General features: G+C 48.4%; 1 protein-coding gene across 1 annotated transcript in view; it reads right to left on the reverse strand.

Annotated features, from left to right (window-relative positions):
* The window catches only part of LOC143998145 (SCO-spondin-like), a 296,161-nt gene that overhangs the window by 261,431 nt on the left and 11,903 nt on the right, over positions 1–22,827 (reverse strand). The window contains exons 12-15 of the mRNA XM_077493885.1: positions 16,220–16,358; positions 10,445–10,571; positions 10,113–10,285; positions 2,983–3,204 (exon numbers count right to left, since the gene is read on the reverse strand). Of these exons, the coding sequence (XP_077350011.1) occupies positions 2,983–3,204; positions 10,113–10,285; positions 10,445–10,571; positions 16,220–16,358 (661 nt within the window). The remainder of the gene's footprint in view (positions 1–2,982; positions 3,205–10,112; positions 10,286–10,444; positions 10,572–16,219; positions 16,359–22,827) is intronic.

The following is a 22,827-nucleotide window of genomic DNA, read 5'->3' on the forward strand; positions in this document are numbered from 1 at the left end:
GGAAGGAACCTGAGGGAGAGGAGCTCTGGCTGGAGACTCTGGAAGGAACCTGAGGGAGAGGAGCTCTGGCTGGAGACTCTGGAAGGAACCTGAGGGAGAGGAGCTCTGGCTGGAGACTCAGGAAGGAACCTGAGGGAGAGGAGCTCTGGCTGGAGACTTAGGAAGGAACCTGAGGGAGAGGAGCTCTGGCTGGAGACTCAGGAAGGAACCTGAGGGAGAGGAGCTCTGGCTGGAGACTCTGCAAGGAACCTGAGGGAGAGGAGCTCTGGCTGGAGACTCTGCAAGGAACCTGAGGGAGAGGAGCTCTGGCTGGAGACTCTGCAAGGAACCTGAGGGAGAGGAGCTCTGGCTGGTATGTTTTGTGGGTGACGGGGACCACCCCCCCCCCCCCCCCCGCACTGTATAGAGAGGAGACTATTTGTTTCATTAGCACCAGACGGAAAGGATTTAATTTACTGTTTGTTTTTACTTTTCAATCCTCCTGCAAATAAAGCTCGTCTCCGCCAGATTTTTAAGAAAGTGCCCGTTTGGTGACTGTCCTTCAGGAAAGGAGATCCCCGTGAGCTGATCGCCCCCCAGCCTATACAGTGTGAGGGGCTCCAGGACGTCTTATGTAGAGCAACAAGATGGTTTTCTTATGGCTTGGTAAATCCTGGGTTGGGTCGCGGAGCTTTGAGCTTTGGTCCACCTTTGTGTGCCACCGGCTCCCGCTGACACTGCAGCTGTGCACAATCACTGTCAGTTCGGTGGTGATCGTGGGTAGACAGGTGTAGTCTATATTCTCCACTGCAGATGGCGCTCCACCGATACGGCAAGGCATATGGGAGAGGAAGTTGAGTAAAACCGGGTTTCTCTATGACTAAAACTGTGTTTGTCTATGACTATCGGTTACACAGAGCCGTGATCCAGTTGGACTTTCTTGTCCCATGTGACCCTGGCGGCCATCTTGGGTCAGGTAGAGTCTACTTAAGACTCTGACCCCGGGTTTTGGCATGCTTTTCGCGAATGGCCAGTGTAGAGATAGGTTACCCGTCTGTCAGGGACAGCAGTAGAGAAAGGGAAAGGTTCCAGTGGAGAAGGGAGAGAGAAGGGACATCTACCATCTCGGGAAGCTGCCCCTTTGGGTTGGACCAACCAGGCCACATTCTGTCACTCGTGGCAGAGACTAGTCAGAGCCTTCAGACTGCTGTCTCTACACTGCTCTGTTGTAAGCGGTCCCGGTCAGGGGAGCCCCCCCCCCCACCCGGCCTGGTTGTATGGTTGAATTGTTTTTACTATATATTGTTTCTGGAAAACTGGGACTCTGTGTGCTTACTGCCCACCACACCACGCAGCACCTACCCAGCATGTGGCTCACTCCAGGAGACAGGTCATCTTTACCCAAGAAGGAAGCCATCTTGGGAGGGTACATGTGTGCACCAGAGTTGGTTTGAGTTTGTCTGGAGGAGTGACAGACAAGGTCATAAAGCCTTTGAGGCCAGAGCAAGCCAGGAGGCTGGTATGGGGAGGGGTATTTGTTTTGCTGGGAAATGCTAAAATCCCCCCTGAGGGTAAAACTTTGTGTGATATTTGAAGCTTTTTTTTATTTATAAAAGTGTCCAAGAAAGCCCTATCATGAAGATTTTGCCAGTAAACTGATGTCTGCTCAGTCTAGTAGGGGCGTGGTCAAGGTTCAGGGGGGTGTGGCAGGCAGTAAACTCACCGAGTCCAAGTCAGGCAACAAAGTTATATTGTAGAAAGGTTCAGCAGAACCAATTCAGGCCCGGCAGGTGGGCACACTCCTCTGGAGCCACTTATGAACTGGAACTTGAACATGCCGACAGCGTCTACAACGAGGAGCAGAATGCGGCCTGGCCGGTCCACAGCCAAAGGAGAGACTTCCTGAGGAGATGTAGGCAAGGTCCCTGCACTGTCCCTACCCCTCTGGAGCCTCTCCTTGCCTCTAAGCACTCTTCCTGCCAGACGGGGATTCTGTCCCTATGCTAGCCAAAAGTGCACCAAACCTGGGAGCTGGAGTCTTAAGTAGACTCTGTCTGACCCAAGATGTCCAGCTGAAGTCACATGGGGCACCAGTGTCCATTCAGACCACAGGAGGTCATAGAACAGTCAAGTTCCCCACAGCCTTCCTTACCCTTCTGTGGGTACAGACTGTACCTACCTACAGGGGGATCTACCACTGTTACTAGAAGGGGAGGACTAGGGGACTGGGCCAGAACTATTATGATATCTTGGGCTGGTGGCCCTGAGTGAAGATATTTCACCACAGAGACATCGACCAGAGGTGGACCCAAGGCTAGTGGCACCTGGTGGTCATTACTAAGCCCTCTGCTCCCCATTCAGACCTGTTATCATAGCACCTGTAGAGGGAATTCTTCTGGTGACACCGTCCTCCGTGGCTCTAAGATGTCATGTGACCAAATATTGAGCAGCCCAAAGTAATGTGAAGCTGGAAGAGTGTGCCACAAACAAAACACCCACCAATCACATGGGCACCACGGCACACTTTGCATTCTACACTTTCTTTATGTCTCTACCATGGAAGGACTGCTTGGTTCAGTTTGCCTCCCCAGGCTAAAGGTTTCCTGCCCTCCCAATGAAAAGGGCTCTGTGAGTCTAATGTGGCTAATTTGTACCCAAAGGTGCCCAAAGCTCCACAATGCAATGCCCAGTGTCCAAATTTCACATTTCAGACACCCCCAACACAGTGGGGTCCAGGTCCTGCCCCCACAGCCCGGCTGAGGAAACACCAATCGTTCTCGATTGAAGTGGATGGAAGAAGGAAACATTCAAATAGTTAAGCAAAATGGGTTAGACGTTTCTCAGCAGTGCTGAAGAAAAGACGTTTTTGTTTGCTGGTGTCCCGTCCCCCTGTAGGCGGCAGTATAACCCGACTAGTAATCTACCCCATGTGGGCTTTTCTGGTCTCCCCTCAGTCACTGAATTCTGTCTCTACTATTAATCACTAGCAGTGTGACCGCATACCTGGAACACTGAGCTTGAGATGACCGCACACATGTCCTCTGCAAATTCTCTGCGCTGAGTGTACGTCCCACACGGGTCAAACCTGACAGACCCCACGTCCGGGCACTCCGCAGACACCTTAAACTTATTGGCGAAGGCTGCGGCGCTGGTCTCAATGTCGCCCTCTGGGGTGGTGAAGTCATCATTGTGGTTCCAGTTGTAGGTGCCGCACAGACCGCGAACCTGGACAAGAAAGGAAAGGTGACTTCATGGATTTGTGTGCTAGACCCCCTGTTATCCCCACTATTATATCTGATCTTCCTCCACCAGGATTGTCCCATGTTATTCATAGACATGTATACATTTCCTACATACACCACAGAGATGATCTATGATGGAGAGTCATGGTACATCTCATCGTATATACAGGCACATATTCATCACCACTGACCCCAGAGATGACCTCTTAGGAAATATCTCATCATATATAAGGACACATATTTATCCCCCAGATACATGACAGAGAGGACCTATGATGAAGAGTCAGAGTATATCTCATCATATACAGCAGTGGTCTATAAACCTTCTACAGCTTACTGTCCTTCAGACTTTAGGGGGGCCATACTGTGGCTAGTGGGAGTAGAAAATGTCCCACCGCGTGCATTAGGGGGAGTAATAATGTCCTATCATTGGTATTAGGGGGAGTAATTGTGCCCCATCACTGGTGTCAGTACTCTTGTGACCTTAAAGGCATACTCCACCTTTCATATCACATCCATATTTGGGGTGAAAGATGAAATATGGTTGCATTCCCCAGCCCCCACCCTTAAACAGTTTCTGCCCCCACCCCAAAAACAAAAATCCTTCTGGCTCATTCATTGGACAGACTGGCTCCTGAATTCCACCCCTGCTTTGATGAGTTCATCCAGTGAAGAGCTAAAAGAACGATCTCTCATTGGTGCACCACTAACCAACACTTAATCCTGATTGCCCGGCAGATCTGGATAGAAGGGGTTACCTAAGACATAACCTGCCGAGCATCCAGCACCACATAAATTCCAACACAATAATCATCTGATCGACACAATTAAGTCGAGTTGTAACACCAGCAGCCACCAAATCCCTACTTAATGATTGAGACCATTCAGCCGAAGCCTTAGCACTGAAAGTGGCGGATGAGTGAAATGGCAGATTCCACCATGGAGAAGATGGATCAGTTACTGGGAGGAATGGTAGATTCCATGAAGCAGAAAATGGATCGGTCAATGGAGGGAATGGCAGATCCCACCAAGGAGAAAATGGATTGGTCAATGGGAGGAATGGCAGATCCCAACAAGGAGAAGATGGATTGGTCAATGGGAGGAATGGCAGATCCCACCAAGGAGAAGATGGATCATTCAATGGGAGGAATGGCAGATCCCACCAAGGAGAAGATGGATTGGTCAATGGGGGGAATGGCAGATCCCACCAAGGAGAAGATGGATCGGTCAATGGAGGGAATGGCAGATCCCACCAAGGAGAAGATGGATTGGTCAATGGAGGGAATGGCAGATCCCACCAAGGAGAAGATGGATTGGTCAACGGGGGGAATGGCAGATCCCACCAAGGAGAAGATGGATTGGTCAATGGGAGGAATGACAGATCCCACCATGGAGAAGATAGATCATTCAATGGGAGGAATGGAAGATCCCACCAAGGAGAAGATGGATCATTCAATGGGAGGAATGGCAGATCCCACCATGGAGAAGATGGATCATTCAATGGGAGGAATGGCAGATCCCACCAAGGAGAAGATGAATTGGTCAATGGGAGGAATGGCAGATCCCACCAAGGAGAAGATTGATCATTCAATGGGAGGAATAGTAGATCCCACCAAGGAGAAGATGGATTGGTCAATGGGGGGGAATGGCAGATCCCACCAAGGAGAAGATGGATTGGTCAATGGAGGGAATGGCAGATCCCACCAAGGAGAAGATGGATTGGTCAACGGGGGGAATGGCAGATCCCACCAAGGAGAAGATGGATTGGTCAATGGGAGGAATGGCAGATCCCACCATGGAGAAGATAGATCATTCAATGGGAGGAATGGCAGATACCACCAAGGAGAAGATGGATCATTCAGTGGGAGGAATGGCAGATCCCACCATGGAGAAGATGGATCATTCAATGGGAGGAATGGCAGATCCCACCAAGGAGAAGATGGATCATTCAATGGGAGGAATGGCAGATCCCACCATGGAGAAGATGGATCATTCAATAGGAGAAATGACAGATCCCACCAAGGAGAAGATGGATCATTCAATGGGAGGAATGGCAGATCCCACCATGGAGAAGATGGATCAGTCAATGGGAGGAATGGCAGATCCCACCATGGAGAAGATGGATCATTCAATGGGAGGAATGGCAGATCCCACCAAGGAGAAGATGGATCATTCAATGGGAGGAATGGCAGATCCCACCATGGAGAAGATGGATCATTCAATGGGAGGAATGGCAGATCCCACCAAGGAGAAGATGGATTGGTCAATGGGGGGAATGGCAGATCTCACCATGGAGAAGATAGATCATTCAATGGGAGGAATGGCAGATCCCACCAAGGAGAAGATGGATCATTCAATGGGAGGAATGGCAGATCCCACCAAGGAGAAGATGGATCAGTCAATGGGAGGAATGGCAGATCCTACCAAGGAGAAGATGGATCATTCAATGGGAGGAATGGCAGATCCCACCAAGGAGAAGATGGATCAGTCAATGGGAGGAATGGCAGATCCTACCAAGGAGAGAATTAATCAGTCAATGGGAGAAATGACAGATCCCACCATGGAGAAGATGGATCATTCAATAGGAGAAATGACAGATCCCACCATGGAGAAGATGGATCATTCAATAGGAGAAATTACAGATCCCACCAAGGAGAAGATGGATCATTCAATGGGAGGAATGGCAGATCCCACCATGGAGAAGATGGATCATTCAATAGGAGAAATGACAGATCCCACCAAGGAGAAGATGGATCATTCAATAGGAGAAATGACAGATCCCACCATGGAGAAGATGGATCATTCAATAGGAGAAATTACAGATCCCACCAAGGAGAAGATGGATCATTCAATGGGAGGAATGGCAGATCCCACCATGGAGAAGATGGATCATTCAATAGGAGAAATGACAGATCCCACCAAGGAGAAGATGGATCAGTCAATGGGAGGAATGGCAGATCCCACCATGGAGAAGATGGATCATTCAATGGGAGGAATGGCAGATCCCACCAAGGAGAAGATGGATCATTCAATGGGAGGAATGGCAGATCCCACCATGGAGAAGATGGATCATTCAATGGGAGGAATGGCAGATCCTACCAAGGAGAAAATTAATCAGTCAATGGGAGAAATGACAGATCCCACCAAGGAGAAGATGGATCATTCAATAGGAGAAATGACAGATCCCACCATGGAGAAGATGGATCATTCAATAGGAGAAATGACAGATCCCACCAAGGAGAAGATGGATCATTCAATGGGAGGAATGACAGATCCCACCAAGGAGAAGATGGATCATTCAATAGGAGAAATGACAGATCCCACCATGGAGAAGATGGATCATTCAATAGGAGAAATGACAGATCCCACCAAGGAGAAGATGGATCATTCAATGGGAGGAATGGCAGATCCCACCATGGAGAAGATGGATCAGTCAATGGGAGGAATGGCAGATCCCACCATGGAGAAGATGGATCATTCAATGGGAGGAATGGCAGATCCCACCAAGGAGAAGATGGATCATTCAATGGGAGGAATGGCAGATCCCACCATGGAGAAGATGGATCATTCAATGGGAGGAATGGCAGATCCCACCAAGGAGAAGATGGATCATTCAATGGGAGGAATGGCAGATCCCACCATGGAGAAGATGGATCATTCAATGGGAGGAATGGCAGATCCCACCATGGAGAAGATGGATTGGTCAATCACTTCCAACTCCTAGTCAGAGGACAGATTATTCTCCATGGGAAGAGTGAGCACCTAATTATTACAAGACACAAGCTGCTTGATATCATTTCGCTGTGTCCCTCAATTAACGATGTAGAAATTATCATTACTTTGTATATAGTGACCAAGGAGAAGATGGATCATTCAATAGGAGAAATGACAGATCCCACCATGGAGAAGATGGATCATTCAATAGGAGAAATTACAGATCCCACCAAGGAGAAGATGGATCATTCAATGGGAGGAATGGCAGATCCCACCAAGGAGAAGATGGATCATTCAATGGGAGGAATGGCAGATCCCACCATGGAGAAGATGGATCAGTTACTGGGAGGAATGGTAGATTCCATGAAGCAGAAAATGGATCGGTCAATGGAGGGAATGGCAGATCCCACCAAGGAGAAAATGGATTGGTCAATGGGAGGAATGGCAGATCCCACCAAGGAGAAGATGGATCATTCAATGGGAGGAATGGCAGATCCCACCAAGGAGAAGATGGATTGGTCAATGGGGGGAATGGCAGATCCCACCAAGGAGAAGATGGATTGGTCAATGGGAGGAATGGCAGATCCCACCATGGAGAAGATAAATCATTCAATGGGAGGAATGGCAGATCCCACCAAGGAGAAGATGGATCATTCAATGGGAGGAATGGCAGATCCCACCAAGGAGAAGATGGATCATTCAATGGGAGGAATGGCAGATCCCACCATGGAGAAGATAAATCATTCAATGGGAGGAATGGCAGATCCCACCATGGAGAAGATAAATCATTCAATGGGAGGAATGGCAGATCCCACCAAGGAGAAGATGGATCATTCAATGGGAGGAATGGCAGATCCCACCATGGAGAAGATAAATCATTCAATGGGAGGAATGGCAGATCCCACCAAGGAGAAGATGGATCATTCAATGGGAGGAATGGCAGATCCCACCATGGAGAAGATGGATCATTCAATGGGAGGAATGGCAGATCCCACCAAGGAGAAGATGGATCATTCAATGGGAGGAATGGCAGATCCCACCAAGGAGAAGATGGATCATTCAATGGGAGGAATGGCAGATCCCACCATGGAGAAGATGGATCATTCAATGGGAGGAATGGCAGATCCCACCAAGGAGAAGATGGATTGGTCAATGGGGGGAATGGCAGATCCCACCAAGGAGAAGATGGATTGGTCAATGGGGGGAATGGCAGATCTCACCATGGAGAAGATAGATCATTCAATGGGAGGAATGGCAGATCCCACCAAGGAGAAGATGGATAATTCAATGGGAGGAATGACAGATCCCACCAAGGAGAAGATGGATCAGTCAATGGGAGGAATGGCAGATCCTACCAAGGAGAAAATTAATCAGTCAATGGGAGAAATGACAGATCCCACCAAGGAGAAGATGGATCATTCAATGGGAGGAATGGCAGATCTCACCAAGGAGAAGATGGATCATTCAATAGGAGAAATGACAGATCCCACCATGGAGAAGATGGATCATTCAATAGGAGAAATGATAGATCCCACCAAGGAGAAGATGGATCATTCAATGGGAGGAATGGCAGATCCCACCATGTAGAAGATGGATCATTCAATGGGAGGAATGACAGATCCCACCATGGAGAAGATGGATCATTCAATGGGAGAAATGACAGATCCCACCAAGGAAAAGATGGATCATTCAATGGGAGGAATGGCAGATCCCACCATGGAGAAGATGGATCATTCAATGGGATAAATGACAGATCCCACCATGGAGAAGATGGATCATTCAATAGGAGAAATGACAGATCCCACCAAGGAGAAGATGGATCAGTCAATGGGAGGAATGGCAGATCCTACCAAGGAGAAAATTAATCAGTCAATGGGAGAAATGACAGATCCCACCAAGGAGAAGATGGATCATTCAATAGGAGAAATTACAGATCCCACCATGGAGAAGATGGATCATTCAATAGGAGAAATGACATCCCACCAAGGAGAAGATGGATCATTCAATGGGAGGAATGACAGATCCCACCATGGAGAAGATGGATCATTCAATAGGAGAAATGACAGATCCCACCAAGGAGAAGATGGACATTCAATGGGAGGAATGGCAGATCCCACCAAGGAGAAGATGGATCATTCAATGGGAGGAATGGCAGATCCCACCAAGGAGAAGATGGATCATTCAATGGGAGGAATGACAGATCCCACCAAGGAGAAGATGGATCATTCAATGGGAGGAATGGCAGATCCCACCATGGAGAAGATGGATCATTCAATGGGAGGAATGGACGATCCCACCATGGAGAAGATGGATCAGTCAATGGGAGGAATGGCAGATCCCACCATGGAGAAGATGGATCATTCAATGGGAGGAATGGCAGATCCCACCATGGAGAACATGGATCATTCAATGGGAGGAATGGCAGATCCCACCATGGAGAAGATGGATCAGTCAATGGGAGGAATGGCAGATCCCACCATGGAGAAGATGGATCATTCAATGGGAGGAATGGCAGATCCCACCATGGAGAACATGGATCAGTCAATGGGAGGAATGGACGATCCCACCATGGAGAAGATGGATCATTCAATGGGAGGAATGGACGATCCCACCATAGAGAAGATGGATCATTCAATGGGAGGAATGGCAGATCCCACCATGGAGAAGATGGATTGGTCAATCACTTCCAACTCCTAGTCAGAGGACAGATTATTCTCCATGGGAAGAGTGAGCACCTAATTATTACAAGACACAAGTTGCTTGATATCATTTTGCTGTGTCCCTCAATAAACGATGTAGAAATTATCATTACTTTGTATATAGTGACCAAATGATAACCCAGAGAAAAGGAAACAAGCTGGCAAATAAATCTAAAGACACGCTATCCTTGGGGCGGTTCACAGTCAGTAAGATGGAGTTCCTCTATTTTCCAATGCTGTGTGGTGTTTTATAAAGAGGGTGGAGGGAGCTGTTCCAATATTTGAAGGCTATCCAGATCTGGGGGGACTGGGAGATATAATTGGGGTACAGCTAGCATGAAGACAGGAGAACCTGGCAATGTCCACTCTGTTCTCACTTTATTCGCAGTCCTTCCATGACAAGGAGATCCAGCAACAATCAATAACCGCTACATGTGATGAGTGTAGTTCCTCCCTACCTCTGTGGGTGGCGCTTTACCTTGTTGGCGAATGCTGGCTGCAGAGTGATATACACAGCAGGAAACTCCATATTCCAGAGGAGATAAGCCCCAAATGTCTGTAGGAGGAGGAAGGAGGAGGAGACGCTTCTGACGGACAGGTCGGGGCTCAGGAAAGGCAGCGCCACCTCCTGTCCATTCACTGTGGGGGGTCCTGTATGGGAAGAAGATACGTCTGTCATGATCATGATTATAAACTGTTCAGGTGAATTGTAGTGAGGAAAATCTCATCACTCTGATTTCAAACCAACAAGACTCTTATTGTCCCCATTCTGGGGGACCTGGGAATAACCCCAATCTGGGGGAGGGTTACCTGAAACGTGAAGTGTGACTGAAGTCTTGTGTGCAGTGATGGTGATGGTGCGCAGACAGCTGACGGATCCCTGACTTCCACAGGCCTGGTTGTCCGCTGTGATGAGGAGCTTCCCATCCATGTAATCCTGCCGGGAGAAGAGAAACAATGAGCCTCCACCTGGGACACCCCAAACCCTCTAAGCATCTGTCAGTCCGGTCTAAATGATGGGCCTTCACCTGGGACACCTCAAACACTCTACACATCTGTTAGTCCGGTCTAAACGATGGGCCTCCATCTGGGACACCCCAAACCCTCTAAGCCTCTGTCAGTCCGGTCTAAATGATGGGCCTTCACCTGGGACACCCCAAACCCTCTAAGGATGTGTCAGTTGGGTCGAAACGATGGGCCTCTACCTGGGACACCTCAAACACTCTACACATCTGTTAGTCCGGTCTAAACGATGGGCCTCCACCTGGGACACCTCAAACACTCTACACATCTGTTAGTCCGGTCTAAACGATGGGCCTCCATCTGGGACACCCCAAACCCTCTAAGCCTCTGTCAGTCCGGTCTAAATGATAGGCCTTCACCTGGGACACCCCAAACCCTCTAAGGATGTGTCAGTTGGGTCGAAACGATGGGCCTCTACCTGGGACACCTCAAACACTCTACACATCTGTTAGTCCGGTCTAAACGATGGGCCTCCACCTGGGACACCTCAAACACTCTACACATCTATTAGTCCGGTCTAAACGATGGGCCTCCACCTGGGACACTTCAAACCCTCTACACATCTATTAGTCCGGTCTAAACGATGGGCCTCCACCTGGGACACTTCAAACACTCTACACATCTGTTAGTCCGGTCTGAACAATGGGCCTCCACCTGGGACACCTCAAACACTCTACACATCTGTTAGTCCGGTCTAAACGATGGGCCTCCACCTGGGACACCTCAAACACTCTACATATCTGTTAGTCCGGTCTAAACAATGGGCCTCCACCTGGGACACTTCAAACACTCTACACATCTGTTAGTCCGGTCTAAACGATGGGCCTCCACCTGGGACACCTCAAACACTCTACACATCTGTTAGTCCGGTCTGAACAATGGGCCTCCACCTGGGACACCTCAAACACTCTACACATCTGTTAGTCCGGTCTAAACGATGGGCCTCCACCTGGGACACCTCAAACACTCTACATATCTGTTAGTCCGGTCTAAACAATGGGCCTCCACCTGGGACACTTCAAACACTCTACACATCTGTTAGTCCGGTCTAAACGATGGGCCTCCACCTGGGACACCCCAAACCCTCTAAGCATCTGTCAGTCTGGTCTAAATGATGGGCCTTCACCTGGGACACCTCAAACACTCTACACATCTGTTAGTCCGGTCTAAACGATGGGCCTCCACCTGGGACACCTCAAACCCTCTAAGCCTCTGTCAGTCCGGTCTAAATGATGGGCCTTCACCTGGGACACCCCAAACCCTCTAAGGATGTGTCAGTTGGGTCGAAACGATGGGCCTCTACCTGGGACACCTCAAACACTCTACACATCTGTTAGTCCGGTCTAAACGATGGGCCTCCACCTGGGACACCTCAAACACTCTACACATCTATTAGTCCGGTCTAAACGATGGGCCTCCACCTGGGACACCTCAAACACTCTACACATCTGTTAGTCCGGTCTAAACGATGGGCCTCCACCTGGGACACCTCAAACACTCTACACATCTATCAGTCCGGTCTAAACGATGGGCCTCCATCTGGGACACCCCAAACCCTCTAAGGCTCTGTCAGTCCGGTCTAAATGATGGGCCTTCACCTGGGACACCCCAAACCCTCTAAGGATGTGTCAGTTGGGTCGAAACGATGGGCCTCTACCTGGGACACCTCAAACACTCTACACATCTGTTAGTCCGGTCTAAATGATGGGCCTCCACCTGGGACACCTCAAACACTCTACACATCTATTAGTCCGGTCTAAACGATGGGCCTCCACCTGGGACACTTCAAACCCTCTACACATCTATTAGTCCGGTCTAAACGATGGGCCTCCACCTGGGACACTTCAAACACTCTACACATCTGTTAGTCCGGTCTGAACAATGGGCCTCCACCTGGGACACCTCAAACACTCTACACATCTGTTAGTCCGGTCTAAACGATGGGCCTCCACCTGGGACACCTCAAACACTCTACATATCTGTTAGTCCGGTCTAAACAATGGGCCTCCACCTGGGACACTTCAAACACTCTACACATCTATTAGTCCGGTCTAAACGATGGGCCTCCACCTGGGACACCTCAAACACTCTACACATCTGTTAGTCCGGTCTAAACGATGGGCCTCCACCTGGGACACCTCAAACACTCTACACATCTATCAGTCCGGTCTAAACGATGGGCCTCCATCTGGGACACCCCAAACCCTCTAAGGCTCTGTCAGTCCGGTCTAAATGATGGGCCTTCACCTGGGACACCCCAAACCCTCTAAGGATGTGTCAGTTGGGTCGAAACGATGGGCCTCTACCTGGGACACCTCAAACACTCTACACATCTGTTAGTCCGGTCTAAACGATGGGCCTCCACCTGGGACACCTCAAACACTCTACACATCTATTAGTCCGGTCTAAATGATGGGCCTCCACCTGGGACACTTCAAACCCTCTACACATCTATTAGTCCGGTCTAAACGATGGGCCTCCACCTGGGACACTTCAAACACTCTACACATCTGTTAGTCCGGTCTGAACAATGGGCCTCCACCTGGGACACCTCAAACACTCTACACATCTGTTAGTCCGGTCTAAACGATGGGCCTCCACCTGGGACACCTCAAACACTCTACATATCTGTTAGTCCGGTCTAAACAATGGGCCTCCACCTGGGACACTTCAAACACTCTACACATCTGTTAGTCCGGTCTAAACGATGGGCCTCCACCTGGGACACTTCAAACACTCTACACATCTGTTAGTCCAGTCTAAACGATGGGCCTCCACCTGGGACACCTCAAACACTCTACACATCTGTTAGTCCGGTCTAAACAATGGGCCTCCACCTGGGACACTTCAAACACTCTACACATCTGTTAGTCCGGTCTAAACGATGGGCCTCCACCTGGGACACTTCAAGCACTCTACACATCTGTTTGTCCGGTCTAAACAATGGGCCTCCACCTGGGACACCTCAAACACTCTACACATCTGTTAGTCTGGTCTAAACGATGGGCCTCCCCCTGGGACACCTCAAACACTCTACACATCTGTTAGTCCGGTCTAATCGATGGGCCTCCACCTGGGACACTTCAAACACTCTACATATCTGTTAGTCTGGTCTAAACGATGGGCCTCCACCTGGGACACTTCAAACCCTCTACACATCTGTTAGTCCGGCCTAAACAATGAACCTCCACCTGGGACACTTCAAACACTCTACACATCTGTTAGTCCGGTCTAAACAATGGGCCTCCACCTGGGACACTTCAAACACTCTACACATCTGTTAGTCCGGTCTAAACAATGGGCCTCCACCTGGGACACTTCAAACACTCTACACATCTGTTAGTCCGGTCTAAACAATGGGCCTCCACCTGGGACACCTCAAACACTCTACACATCTGTTAGTCCGGTCTAAACGATGGGCCTCCACCTGGGACACTTCAAACCCTCTACACATCTATTAGTCCGGTCTAAACGATGGGCCTCCACCTGGGACACTTCAAACACTCTACACATCTGTTAGTCCGGTCTGAACAATGGGCCTCCACCTGGGACACCTCAAACACTCTACACATCTGTTAGTCCGGTCTAAACGATGGGCCTCCACCTGGGACACCTCAAACACTCTACATATCTGTTAGTCCGGTCTAAACAATGGGCCTCCACCTGGGACACTTCAAACACTCTACACATCTGTTAGTCCGGTCTAAACGATGGGCCTCCACCTGGGACACTTCAAACCCTCTACACATCTATTAGTCCGGTCTAAACGATGGGCCTCCACCTGGGACACTTCAAACACTCTACACATCTGTTAGTCCGGTCTGAACAATGGGCCTCCACCTGGGACACCTCAAACACTCTACACATCTGTTAGTCCGGTCTAAACGATGGGCCTCCACCTGGGACACCTCAAACACTCTACATATCTGTTAGTCCGGTCTAAACAATGGGCCTCCACCTGGGACACTTCAAACACTCTACACATCTGTTAGTCCGGTCTAAACGATGGGCCTCCACCTGGGACACTTCAAACACTCTACACATCTGTTAGTCCAGTCTAAACGATGGGCCTCCACCTGGGACACCTCAAACACTCTACACATCTGTTAGTCCGGTCTAAACAATGGGCCTCCACCTGGGACACTTCAAACACTCTACACATCTGTTAGTCCGGTCTAAACGATGGGCCTCCACCTGGGACACTTCAAACACTCTACACATCTGTTTGTCCGGTCTAAACAATGGGCCTCCACCTGGGACACCTCAAACACTCTACACATCTATTAGTCCGGTCTAAACAATGAACCTCCACCTGGGACACTTCAAACACTCTACACATCTATTAGTCCGGTCTAAACAATGGGCCTCCACCTGGGACACTTCAAACACTCTACACATCTGTTAGTCCGGTCTAAACAATGGGCCTCCACCTGGGACACTTCAAACACTCTACACATCTGTTAGTCCGGTCTAAACAATGGGCCTCCACCTGGGACACCTCAAACACTCTACACATCTGTTAGTCCGGTCTAAACGATGGGCCTCCACCTGGGACACTTCAAACACTCTACACATCTGTTAGTTCGGTCTAAACAATGGGCCTCCACCTGGGACACTTCAAACACTCTACACATCTGTTAGTCCGGTCTAAACGATGGGCCTCCACCTGGGACACTTCAAACACTCTACACATCTGTTAGTCTGGTCTAAACGATGGGCCTCCACCTGGGACACTTCAAACACTCTACACATCTTTTAGTCCAGTCTAATCGATGGGCCTCCACCTGGGACACTTCAAACACTCTACACATCTTTTAGTCCAGTCTAATCAATGGGCCTCCACCTGGGACACTTCAAACACTCTACACATCTGTTAGTCCGGTCTAAACAATGGGCCTCCACCTGGGACACCTCAAACACTCTACACATCTGTTAGTCCGGTCTAAACGATGGGCCTCCACCTGGGACACTTCAAACACTCTACACATCTGTTAGTTCGGTCTAAACAATGGGCCTCCACCTGGGACACTTCAAACACTCTACACATCTGTTAGTCCGGTCTAAACGATGGGCCTCCACCTGGGACACTTCAAACACTCTACACATCTGTTAGTCTGGTCTAAACGATGGGCCTCCACCTGGGACACTTCAAACACTCTACACATCTTTTAGTCCAGTCTAATCGATGGGCCTCCACCTGGGACACTTCAAACACTCTACACATCTTTTAGTCCAGTCTAATCAATGGGCCTCCACCTGGGACACTTCAAACACTCTACACATCTGTTAGTCCGGTCTAAACAATGGGCCTCCACCTGGGACACTTCAAACACTCTACACATCTGTTAGTCCGGTCTAAACGATGAGCCTCCCCTGGGTCACCCCAAACCCTCTACATACCTGTTCAGGTGATAAAGCTATGTACCCGAGGCTCAGGAATATTTCAAATGCTGTTAATGCCTTGGGCAGACGGCACCATGTATATCAGTTTTAATTTTACCCAGAGTTCCACTTTAACTGTAGTCAAACGTTGATACATTGTAGACAGTGGTGATGACATACCTGCACCAAGATGTAGCCGCACTGCCCATGGAAGGAGAATCTTCTCCGATCGAATGTGACATAATGGGGGTCCCCAAGCACCGAGCACTCCGCAGAGCACTTCTCCCGAGAGCAGCGCCATCGTCCGCCCCGACACACACTGCAATGAGGAGGAAAGCATTGTGAGGGTCCCCCCGGAATATCCAAATCTGTCCTCATCAGAAGGCCCAGAAGGGGCACATGGGATAGATTACCTGACATCAACCAATCACAGCCTGAGTCTGAATCTGGGACACCACAGACGGGACGTGTTTCAGACACTCCATGTTCATATAAAATGGGATCTGATCGATTGGGATGTGTCTGATCTGGCAGTGAGATCCTTGTAGTTATCAATAGGCCATCGGTTGTCACCACTGAGTGTAACTGTAAGACCAGCAAAGCGGGGGGTCACCCCACAGGACGTTATGGCGGAGGGCCATAGATCCCATCTCCTAGAAACCTGCTTATATGGGGTCTATATCTGCCCTGGAGGGGATGTACAGTACATAATCCACATCAAAGCACCCTAAAGACACCAAGAAGTCACCGATTCTTGTTACCCCGACCAGAGGCAAACAGTAACCTAATGGCGACCTAGGCCACGGAACTTGCCTGCAGTACGACAGCGCCACCTATTGGAAGATGTTAGCCTAAGGTGAGTGGGAGGAGATATGGGTGATGGGTGGGGATGTGGGTGTGGCTTAGTAGTGGGGGGTCTTGTGTATTATAAAAAGGAGTGAGTGGTAGTCAGAATCTCTGTGAGGAGCCCACCCAACATGCATGACCCCGAGGACCCACATCACGTGTCACCTATTATCTCCTCCTCCTTTATTGTAATTCATTTCATTCATTTAGATTTACTTCTGTGATTGCTCTTCCTTTATATCCAAATAAGCCCTTCCTTGTTCTAGAACTTTCACTATTATAATTATCATCATTATTTGTATTATTATTATTATTATTATACCTATTATCATTTTCATCATTTTATATTCTCATTACTTATGCTATTCTCAATATAATATTACTTTTATTATTATTTATACTATACAATTATTGTTATCTTCATTGGCATAATAATTATTATTATTACTATTATTTTTACGTCTATTAATATTAGTATTATTAGTAGTAGCAGATTTATCCATTTATTATTATTATTTATTACGAATGAATGTGAATTTTCCTGGATATCAGACCATGAAGATTTCAGTGCAGATAAAGGGGAACTCTGAAGCTCTGGACAACTGGCAGGTCTTTTCTTATGGTGTGAGTACGGTTGGTGGTATTATGGTGTGAGTACGGTTGGTGGTATTATGGTGTGAGTACGGTTGGTGGTATTATGGTGAGTATGGTTGGTGGTATTATGGTGTGGGTACGGTTGGTGGTATCATGGTGTGAGTACGGTTGGTGGAATTAAGGTGTGAGTACGGTTGGTGGTATTATGGTGTGGGTACGGTTGGTGGTATCATGGTGTGGGTACGGTTGGTGGTATCATGGTGTGAGTACGGTTGGTGGAATTAAGGTGTGAGTACGGTTGGTGGTATTATGGTGTGAGTACGGTTGGTGGTATCATGGTGTGGGTATGGTTGGTGGTATCATGGTGTGAGTACGGTTGGTGGAATTAAGGTGTGAGTACGGTTGGTGGTATTATGGTGTGAGTACGGTTGGTGGTATCATGGTGTGGGTATGGTTGGTGGTATCATGGTGTGAGTACGGTTGGTGGAATTAAGGTGTGAGTACGGTTGGTGGTATTATGGTGTGGGTACGGTTGGTGGTATCATGGTGTGAGTACGGTTGGTGGAATTAAGGTGTGAGTACGGTTGGTGGTATCATGGTGTGGGTACGGTTGGTGGTATTATGGTGTGAGTACGGTTGGCGGTATCATGGTGTGAGTACGGTTGGTGGTATCATGGTGTGGGTACGGTTGGTGGTATTATGGTGTGGGTATGGTTGGTGGTATCATGGTGTGAGTACGGTTGGTGGAATTAAGGTGTGAGTACGGTTGGTGGTATTATGGTGTGGGTACGGTTGGTGGTATCATGGTGTGAGTACGGTTGGTGGAATTAAGGTGTGAGTACGGTTGGTGGTATCATGGTGTGAGTACGGTTGGTGGTATCATGGTGTGAGTACGGTTGGTGGAATTAAGGTGTGAGTACGGTTGGTGGTATTATGGTGTGAGTACGGTTGGTGGTATCATGGTGTGAGTACGGTTGGTGGAATTAAGGTGTGAGTACGGTTGGTGGTATTATGGTGTGGGTACGGTTGGTGGTATCATGGTGTGAGTACGGTTGGTGGAATTAAGGTGTGAGTACGGTTGGTGGTATCATGGTGTGAGTACGGTTGGTGGTATCATGGTGTGAGTACGGTTGGTGGTATCATGGTGTGGGTACGGTTGGTGGTATCATGGTGTGAGTACGGTTGGTGAAATTAAGGTGTGAGTACAGTTGGTGGTATTATGGTGTGAGTACGGTTGGTGGTATTACGGTGTGAGTACGGTTGGTGGTATTACGGTGTGAGTACAGTTGGTCGTATTGTGAGTGTGGTTGGTGGTATTACGGTGTGAGTATGGTTGGTGGTATTATGGTGTGAGTACGGTTGGTGGTATTACGGTGTGAGTACGGTTGGTGGTATTACGGTGTGAGTACAGTTGGTCGTATTGTGAGTGTGGTTGGTGGTATTACGGTGTGAGTATGGTTGGTGGTATTATGGTGTGAGTACGGTTGGTGGTATTACGGTGTGAGTACAGTTGGTCGTATTGTGAGTATGGTTGGTGGTATTACGGTGTGGGTACGGTTGGTGGTATTATGGTGTGAGTACGGTTGGTGGTATTACGGTGTGAGTACGGTTGGTGGAATTATGGTGTGAGTACGGTTGGTGGTATCATGGTGTGGGTACGGTTGGTGGTATCATGGTGTGAGTACGGTTGGTGGAATTATGGTGTGAGTACGGTTGGTGGAATTAAGGTGTGAGTACGGTTGGTGGTATTATGGTGTGAGTACGGTTGGTGGTAGTATGGTGTGAGTACGGTTGGTGGTATCATGGTGTGAGTACGGTTGGTGGTATTACGGTGTGGGTACGGTTGGTGGTATCATGGTGTGGGTACGGTTGGTGGTATCATGGTGTGAGTACGGTTGGTGGTATCATGGTGTGGGTACGGTTGGTGGTATCATGGTGTGAGTACGGTTGGTGGAATTAAGGTGTGAGTACAGTTGGTGGTATTATGGTGTGAGTATGGTTGGTAGTATTACGGTGTGAGTACGGTTGGTGGTATTACGGTGTGAGTGCGGTTGGTGGTATTACGGTGTGAGTATGGTTGGTGGTATCATGGTGTGAGTACAGTTGGTGGAATTATGTTGTAAGTACGGTTGGTGGAATTATGGTGTGAGTACGGTTGGTGGTATCATGGTGTGGGTACGGTTGGTGGAATTATGGTGTGAGTACGGTTGGTGGAATTAAGGTGTGAGTACGGTTGGTGGTATTATGGTGTGAGTACGGTTGGTGGTATTACGGTGTGAGTACGGTTGGTCGTATTGTGAGTACGGTTGGTGGTATTATAGTGTGAATGCGGTTGGTGGTATTACGGTGTGAGTACGGTTGGTGGTATTACGGTGTGAGTACGGTTGGTGGTATTACGGTGTGAGTACGGTTGGTGGTATTACGGTGTGAGTACGGTTGGTCGTATTGTGAGTACGGTTGGTGGTATTATAGTGTGAATGCGGTTGGTGGTATTACGGTGTGAGTACAGTTGGTGGAATTACGGTGTGAGTACAATTGGTGGAATTACGGTGTAAGTATGGTTGGTGGAATTACGGTGTGAGTACGGTTGGTGGTATTATAGTGTGAGCACGGTTGGTGGTATCATGGTGTGAGTGCGGTTGTTAATATTATGGTGTGAGTACGATTGGGGGTATTATAGTGTGAGTACGGTTGATGGTATTATGGTGTGAGTGCGGTTGGTGGTATTATGGTGTGAGTGCGGTTGTTAATATTATGGTGTGAGTACGATTGGGGGTATTATAGTGTGAGTACGATTGGGGGTATTATAGTGTGAGTACGGTTGATGGTATTATGGTGTGAGTGCGGTTGGTGGTATTATGGTGTGAGTACAGTTGATGGTATTATGGTGTGAGTGCGGTTGGTGGTATTGCGGTGTGAGTACAGTTGGTGGAATTACGTAAGTAAGTATGGTTGGTGGTATTGTGAGTACGGTTGGTGGTATTATGGTGAGAACGGCTGTTACGGTGTGAGTACGGTTGGTCGTATTGTGAGTACGGTTGGTGGTATTATAGTGTGAATGCGGTTGGTGGTATTACGGTGTGAGTACAGTTGGTGGAATTACGGTGTGAGTACAATTGGTGGAATTACGGTGTAAGTATGGTTGGTGGAATTACGGTGTGAGTACGGTTGGTGGTATTATAGTGTGAGCACGGTTGGTGGTATCATGGTGTGAGTGCGGTTGTTAATATTATGGTGTGAGTACGATTGGGGGTATTATAGTGTGAGTACGGTTGATGGTATTATGGTGTGAGTGCGGTTGGTGGTATTATGGTGTGAGTGCGGTTGTTAATATTATGGTGTGAGTACGATTGGGGGTATTATAGTGTGAGTACGGTTGATGGTATTATGGTGTGAGTGCGGTTGGTGGTATTATGGTGTGAGTACAGTTGATGGTATTATGGTGTGAGTGCGGTTGGTGGTATTGCGGTGTGGGTACGGTTGGTGGTATCATGGTGTGAGTACAGTTGGTGGAATTACGTAAGTAAGTATGGTTGGTGGTATTGTGAGTACGGTTGGTGGTATTATGGTGAGAACGGCTGGTGGTATTATGGTGTAAGTACGGTTGGTGGTATTGTGAGTACGGTTGGTGGTATTATGGTGTGAGTACGGTTGGTGGTATTATGGTGTGAGTACGGTTGGTGGTATTATGGTGTGAGTACGATTGGTGGTATTATGGTGTAAGTATGGTTGGTGGTATTGTGAGTACGGTTGGTGGTATTATGGTGTGAGTACGGTTGGTGGTATTGTGAGTCCGGTTGGTGGTATTATGGTGTGAGTATGGTTGGTGGTATTATGGTGAGTACTGTTGGTGGTATTATGGTGTAAGTACGGTTGGTGGTATTGTGAGTACGGTTGGTGGTATTACGGTGTGAGTACGGTTGGTGGTATTACGGTGTGAGTACGGTTGGTGGTATTGTGAGCATAGTTGGTGGTATTATGGTGAGTACGGTTGGTGGTATTATGGTGTAAGTATGGTTGGTGGTATTATGGTGTGAGTACGGTTGGTCGTATTATGGTGCAAGTACGGTTGGTGGTATTGTGAGTCCGGTTGGTGGTATTATAGTGTGAGTATGGTTGGTGGTATTATGGTGTGAGTATGGTTGGTGGTATTATGGTGAGTACTGTTGGTGGTATTATGATGTAAGTACGGTTGGTGGTATTGTGAGTACGGTTGGTGGTATTACGGTGTGAGTGCGGTTGGTGGTATTATGGTGTAAGTACGGTTGGTGGTATTGTGAGTACGGTTGGTGGTATTGCGGTGTGAGTACGGTTGGTGGTATTACGGTGTGAGTACGGTTGGTGGTATTATGGTGTAAGTACGGTTGGTGGTATTGTGAGTACGGTTGGTGGTATTGCGGTGTGAGTATGGTTGGTGGTATTACGGTGTGAGTGCGGTTGGTGGTATTATGGTGTAAGTATGGTTGGTGGTATTATGGTGTGAGTACGGTTGGTCGTATTATGGTGCAAGTACGGTTGGTGGTATTGTGAGTCCGGTTGGTGGTATTATAGTGTGAGTATGGTTGGTGGTATTATGGTGTGAGTATGGTTGGTGGTATTATGGTGAGTACTGTTGGTGGTATTATGATGTAAGTACGGTTGGTGGTATTGTGAGTACGGTTGGTGGTATTACGGTGTGAGTGCGGTTGGTGGTATTATGGTGTAAGTACGGTTGGTGGTATTGTGAGTACGGTTGGTGGTATTGCGGTGTGAGTACGGTTGGTGGTATTACGGTGTGAGTGCGGTTGGTGGTATTATGGTGTAAGTACGGTTGGTGGTATTGTGAGTACGGTTGGTGGTATTGCGGTGTGAGTACGGTTGGTGGTATTACGGTGTGAGTACGGTTGGTGGTATTATGGTGTAGGTACGGTTGGTGGTATTGTGAGTACGGTTGGTGGTATTGCGGTGTGAGTACGGTTGGTGGTATTACGGTGTGAGTGCGGTTGGTGGTATTGCGGTGTGAGTACGGTTGGTGGTATTACGGTGTGAGTACGGTTGGTGGTATTACGGTGTGAGTACGGTTGGTGGTATTACGGTGTGAGTACGGTTGGTGGTATTATGGTGTAAGTACGGTTGGTGGTATTGTGAGTACGGTTGGTGGTATTGCGGTGTGAGTACGGTTGGTGGTATTACGGTGTGAGTACGGTTGGTGGTATTATGGTGTAAGTACGGTTGGTGGTATTGTGAGTACGGTTGGTGGTATTGCGGTGTGAGTACGGTTGGTGGTATTACGGTGTGAGTGCGGTTGGTGGTATTGCGGTGTGAGTACGGTTGGTGGTATTACGGTGTGAGTACGGTTGGTGGTATTA

Source organism: Lithobates pipiens, unplaced genomic scaffold, assembly GCF_037356315.1.
Source record: "Lithobates pipiens isolate NorthernLeopardFrog02 unplaced genomic scaffold, aLitPip1_a1.2 Scaffold_19, whole genome shotgun sequence".
NCBI classification, from domain to species: domain Eukaryota; kingdom Metazoa; phylum Chordata; class Amphibia; order Anura; family Ranidae; genus Lithobates; species Lithobates pipiens.